We start from the raw sequence: 6,006 nt of genomic DNA on the forward strand, positions 1-6,006 counted from the left end.
AGGAGGGATGTGGGGTTGCTGTGGTTTGGAGGGTTGGCCGGGTCTTTTGAGGACACAGCTGGTTCTGATCCTGGTGTCTGTGTCTCTCTGCCTGCAGGGAAGGACAAGGAGCCCCTGGAGAAGCTGTACCAGGTGGGCTCACTGCTGGGCAGTGGTGGCTTTGGTTCTGTCTACTCGGGCACCCGCCTGTCGGACGGCGCCCCGGTGAGTAGAGCCTGGACAGTGACCCCCACCCCTGCAGCCCGCTCCCCATGCACGCTGCTCTATTGATCTCCACCTTTGTGTCCCTTACCCAGTTACATCTCCTTTGCTTTGCCCTGGCATAACCACCATCTTGCATCCCTTCCATTGGTCCCTTGTTTGCCTCCCCTCTTTCTGGGGTTGCCTGACCTGATTCTGATTGTCTGTCTGGTTCTGTTTGTGTTCTAGGTAGCCATCAAGCACGTGGCCCTGGACTGGATTTCTGACTGGGGAGAGCTGGTAAGTGTCTAGGGCAGGAATATCTGCTGTGGCTCTGCATTGCATGGTCATGGCTCTGTAGTTAAGGTTGCAGCCGGTGTCGTAGGTAGCTCTTGACTTTGTGGGTCGATTTGCCTGCCTCTGATGGAGATCTCCTTTCTCTCTCTGTGCAGCCTGGCGGGAGCAGAGTGCCCATGGAGATCCTGCTCCTGAAGAAAGTGGGCTCAGGCTTCCGCGGGGTCATTCGGCTCTTGGACTGGTTTCAGAGACCGGACAGCTTTGTCTTGGTTTTGGAGCGACCGGATCCTGTGCAGGACCTGTTTGACTTCATCACGGAGCGGGGTGCTCTCCCTGAGGAGCTGGCCCGCAGCTTTTTCCGCCAGGTCCTGGAGGCGGTTCGGCACTGTCATAGCTGTGGGGTATTGCACCGGGATATCAAGGACGAGAACATCCTGATTGATCTGAACAGCGGGGAACTGAAACTGATAGATTTGGGGTCTGGGGCATTACTCAAGGACACAATGTACACTGATTTTGATGGTGAGTGTCTATTTCCATCCCCTTCTATTTTATCTGCGTAGGGAGGGAAGCCAGGGAAATTCCTCTCTGAAATGGGTTGTTCCTGCCTGTAAACGTTCAGTAACTTCCCAGCCAGGGAATGTTTTGTTCCCTCCTCTCCCTGCCATTGTCATTTGCTAAATATACTGTTGTATGATCTGCAGCTTTGATACCATTGGGGTTTTCCTCCCTGCCTTGTATCCAAAAAGCATTTCACAAATGTGTTTGCCCTTTTGTTGGGTGTTAACCGCAGGCACTGGTGGTAGCTGCCCATGTCACACAGGGGGCAGCGGGGGCGGGGGAGGCACAGGGCAGAAATTGGGTGTGAACTCACCAGCATCAATCTTTGGAGTCCCTGTTAGCAATGAGAGGAGAAAGTTGGACTCTGGTTCCAATGGTTTGGTTTTCTCTAGGTCCATCGTATTTGTAGCATTTCAGGAGGGATCTGGCTGGTATTCCACCCTCCTGGGGTGGTGCAAACAGGATCTGCCTCACCTCATAGATGGGGAAAGATTGAGTTAAACCTGTCTGCAGCCATGGCTGCTTAGATGCTGGATCCTAACCTAATCTAGCAGCTAGAATGCAGGGGGAGGGGATGTTTTGCCCCCACCGCCCCAAGGATAAAGAAGAGGGCTCTTGTACAGTTTCTTTCTGTGAGGCTGGATGGACATCCAGTGTGGGGAGTGGATCAAGAGGAGAAGCTGCTGTCTCCACCATCTCGCTAAATTATTCATTTCATTGGAAAGTTGTGTTTTGTCACGGGATGAATGTTGTAAAATAGGATCTGCGGGAGATCTGCTTACAGCTGGCTCCCTTTCCTCTGCTGCCCAAAGGCACCTGAGTCAAATCTTTGGGGAGGGGGGAGCTGCAGACCCAGGGAGGAGTGTTTGACCTTGGAGCAGGGGTGCAGGGATCTGTGTGGGGGACAAATAACCAGAGCTGCCTTGTGCTGCTGGCGGCAGACATTCTTTCTGACCGGGAAGGCATATTCAGGGTAGGGCCGTTGAGTTTCAAAAAAAAAAAAAAAAATCACAGTTTGTTGTTGAGGGTTTGTTTTGCTTCTGCCGGGCTGCATTTTTTGTTTTTAATTTAACGGTTGATGACAAGGGATGGGTTTGCACCTTCTCTTCTGCGGAACTTCCCAAGCTACTGGTGCCCCCTGGTGGCAGATCAGGTTATTTTTTACAACCCAAAGTTTGTAAACAACAGTCACGTGGCTAGGAACCAGACTGAGCTCTGACCTCAGTCTCCTCTTCCTGCCAGAAGGGAAGAGATCAAATACAACAAAGGCAAAGGGCGTAAGCATCTGCAGAGGCCAGAAGCAGGGTGGAATCTGAGTTCCAAGCATAATTATCACACGCCCAATTGTACTAACTCCCTTGATGTTGTACAACAAACCTTTGTCCACAGTTTTGGAGTAGGCTGGCTTTATACCTGGCTGACTCAACAGTCGTCAGTGCCAAAAAAGGAATAAACTCTTCAAGGTATCTGCCCTTCTTTGGGTTAAGCAAGGAAACCCTTTTATGTAGAAAGGACTAAAGGTTGTCAGGGTTCCTTGTAGTGCAATAGACAAGGCCTCAGCCCCTCCCCAAATGCTCCATCTGCACTGGGTCACCATGGACTGAAGCATCTGCAAGCTGCCTCTCTCTTTACCTCAGTGAGAAATGGTTATATTGACAGCGATAAAGTCAGGATAACAGTGGCCTTAAGAAACCTGTTACTTATTGTGGCTTGTATTGCAGCTGGAAACCATGTTTATTTGCACTCCATTTGGTAGGGTTACCATTCGTCCGGATTCCCCCGGACATGTCCGGCTTTTTTCAGTTAAAAATAGCGTCCGGGGGGAATTTGTCAATGTCCGGATTTCCCCCCGTGCAGAGCACGCACGGCTTACAGGGCAGCCAGCCGGATCGTGCCACTCGCACGGGGCTCCGGCAGCCAGAGCCCCTCCTCCACTACCCCCTCCTCTCTCCTGCAACTTGACACCACTCCCCTCCTCTCTCTCCCCCTCCCTCCCTGCATTGGCAGATCACGGCCTCCAGCAGTCTGGAGCTCCGACCCTGCTCCCCTCCCCCGCTGTCAAGTGCGCCGCTCTGCAGCACAATAAGGGGGTCAGGGGGTCAGAGAAGCGGCAGGGAGGTTCTGGGGGGATAGTCAAGAGACAGGGAGCAGGGGGAGGGTTGGATGGGTCAGGAGTTCGGGGGGTGCTGTCTGGGGGTTGGGGGTGTAAGGTTTTGGGCAGAGTACAGGTGGGGGGGGTCTCAGGAGGGGGCAGTCAGGGGACAAGGAGCGGGGGGGGTGTTTGGGAGTTCTGGGGGGGCTGTCAGGTGGCAGGGGTGGGGAGAGGGATCGGAGCAGTCAGGGGACAGGGAGCAGAGGGGTTTAGATGGGTCAGGAGTTCTGGGAGGGGGCTGTCAGGGGGTGGGGGTGTGGATAAGGGTTGGGGCAGTCAGGGGACAGGTAGGGTGGTAGGGTCCTAGGGGGCCAGTTAGGATGTGGGGAAGGTCTCAGGAGGGGGCAGTCAGGGGACAAGGAGCGGGGGGGGTGTTTGGGAGTTCTGGGGGGGCTGTCAGGTGGCAGGGGTGGGGAGAGGGATCGGAGCAGTCAGGGGACAGGGAGCAGAGGGGTTTAGATGGGTCAGGAGTTCTGGGAGGGGGCTGTCAGGGGGTGGGGGTGTGGATAAGGGTTGGGGCAGTCAGGGGACAGGTAGGGTGGTAGGGTCCTAGGGGGCCAGTTAGGATGTGGGGAAGGTCTCAGGAGGGGGCAGTCAGGGGACAAGGAGCAGGGAGGCTTAGGTAGGGGGTGGAGTCCTGGGGGGCAGTTAGGGGCAGGGGTCCCAGGAGAGGGCAGTCAGGGGACAAGGCGTGGGGGGGAGGGTTGGGGGTTCTGAGGGGGCAGGAAGTGGGAGGGAGTGGAAGGGGCAGGGGCGGGGCTAGGGCAGGACGGGGGCGGGGCTAGGGCGGGGCTCTTCCCGTCCTCTTTTTTGATTGTTGAAATATGGTAACCCTACCATTTGGTTCTGTTTCACTTGTAGTCTATGCCCTAGTGCAACACTGCAATTGGTAAAACTACTGGGGGTTTAAATCCCAATCAAACTGGGCTGAAAGTTTAAACAATATTAAGATATTGCAACCTAAATTTTGGGCTGAAGTTCCTAACTTGGTCTCTTAAAAAGCACCTTGATAACACCTGAAAAAAATAATGAATAACTGGTTGCTCTGATTTCCTCTGCTTAGAAGAAAATATGAAATATTTCTGCTAACCATGATCCTCTAATCTTCTCTACAGGGACCAGAGTGTACAGCCCCCCGGAATGGATCCGCTATCACCGGTATCACGGCAGGTCAGCAGCAGTCTGGTCTCTGGGGGTCCTGTTGTATGACATGGTCTGCGGGGATATCCCCTTTGAACATGATGAGGAGATTGTTAGGGGCCAGGTCTACTTCCGACAGAGGGTCTCTCCAGGTGAGCCACTCTACTTTGTTGTGTTAGAGTTGGGCAAACAACTGCTTAGCCTGAATGCCACACTGACAAAGCGATAATATGATGCCATAGAAGTGCATTACCATCATTTCATGCAACCAGTGATCCAGTGGTCCCTTCTTGTCTTAAACTCAATGAGATGTTTAATGCTATTGAATCCCAGCAAAGTGCTGGGGACCCCGCTGTCTTCTCTGCCTTAGACAGCTGCTTCAGAGCTCACTGTGGTAGTTCACTTCAGCACTTCACTCTCCTGCCACTTGCTGGGGTCTTTAATGTGGCTACTGCAGCTGGCTGCTGAAGCAGTCTTACAGAAAGTGGAAATGACAAAATATATTGAACCAACCGAGTAGCTCTCAGGTTTAATCATCTCACTGGGAAGGGAAAGTTGATTTTTGCTATTAGCCTGGGTGTGAATGGCAGGGGAGGATGGGCTGCTCATGGACTTGCATTGCAAATTTGCTCCCTTGTGTATTTTCGGAGTCTCCTTCCAAAGATGGGAGCTGGTTCACCCATGTACTAGGGTGAGGGGAGTAACTCAGAAACCACACCTAGCAACAGCCATGGTAATCTGTCCTGTGAAGCAAGAAAGGCAGATCCCAAAGCAGACTTGCAGATGCTAAAATAGGGAGGCTTGTAGGCTTCACAGACATTACTCAGCAGTGCAGTCTCATTAACTGCTTGTTTTCTCTCCCCAGAGTGCCAGCACCTCATTAAATGGTGTCTGGCCTTGAGGCCCTCCGATAGACCATCCTTTGAAGATCTTCTAAATCATTCTTGGATGCAAGATGTCCTCTTGCCACAGAAAACAGCAGAGATCCACCTGCACAGTCTAATTCAGGAGTCTGGCAAATAGCAGCTCCTCTCATCCGTTGGGTGTAAAAGAGAAAACTCTCACCAGTGACTGTCTGCCTGTGACATGGGAACATTCATCTCTCATTCCAGAGCTCAGCTAACTGGAGAATCTTCTGAGAGGCTGGAGGTTACCATCCATCCCAGGTGGACTGGTCTTGAACTCATTAGGTCCTGCCTTACTTGATGTCTTGCCAGTAGACTTTTTTGATGTCTTCTGGGCAGGGCCGGCTCTAGGATTTTTGCCGCCCAAAGCAAAAACAATTTTGGCCGCCCTCCCCCCCCAGGTTCTTTAATTACCCCACCCCCGGCCCTGCCTCAACTCCGCCCCTTCCCCAAATCCCCAGCCCTGCCTCCTCTCCCCAGGCTCTCAAGCCTAGGAGGGAGGGAGGGAGGGGAAGAAGCGGCGCCCGCACCGCGGCCGCTTGGGATCTCCCCCTCCCTCCCAGGTTTGAGAGCCTCCGAGTGGCCGCAGCGCGGGCGCCGCTTCTCCCCCTGTGACGTTATTGACATAAACTGGGACCGTATAGATCATTGTTGCAACCAAGGTCCTGTAGTGGCACCCAAATCTTGTATAAAGGGGGTCAAATGGGGTGTCTAGGACAAGGTTATGGTTTACTGGTTATGATTGTGCTGTCTATATGTGTGTATCAGTTT

At 53.0% G+C, this 6,006-nt stretch overlaps 1 protein-coding gene across 2 annotated transcripts; it reads left to right on the forward strand.

Moving 5' to 3' along the window:
• Positions 1-291: 291 nt before the first annotated feature.
• Positions 292-5,630, forward strand: LOC135978861 (serine/threonine-protein kinase pim-1-like). Of its 2 annotated transcripts, XM_065579598.1 has the most exons (4): positions 292-480; positions 633-999; positions 4,306-4,482; positions 5,196-5,629. In XM_065579598.1, the coding sequence occupies exons 2-4, from the start codon at positions 654-656 to the stop codon at positions 5,351-5,353; spliced, it is 681 nt and encodes a 226-aa protein (XP_065435670.1). In that variant the 5' UTR covers positions 292-480; positions 633-653; the 3' UTR covers positions 5,354-5,629. The 2 variants fall into 2 exon arrangements, with proteins under 2 accessions (XP_065435670.1, XP_065435671.1); XM_065579599.1 differs by lacking the exon at positions 292-480 and having other exon boundaries at positions 639-999; positions 5,196-5,630.
• Positions 5,631-6,006: the final 376 nt, after the last annotated feature.

This window comes from Chrysemys picta, unplaced genomic scaffold (genome assembly GCF_011386835.1).
Source record: "Chrysemys picta bellii isolate R12L10 unplaced genomic scaffold, ASM1138683v2 scaf488, whole genome shotgun sequence".
Lineage (NCBI taxonomy): Eukaryota > Metazoa > Chordata > Testudines > Emydidae > Chrysemys > Chrysemys picta.

Coding starts and splice junctions, on each gene's coding strand:
- LOC135978861 (XM_065579598.1), top strand. CDS start 654: ATGGAGATCCTGCTCCTGAAGAAAGTGGGCTCAGGCTTCCGCGGGGTC. Junction 1,000..4,305: donor AATGTACACTGATTTTGATG/GTGAGTGTCTAT, acceptor TCTTCTCTACAG/GGACCAGAGTGTACAGCCCC. Junction 4,483..5,195: donor CCGACAGAGGGTCTCTCCAG/GTGAGCCACTCT, acceptor TTCTCTCCCCAG/AGTGCCAGCACCTCATTAAA.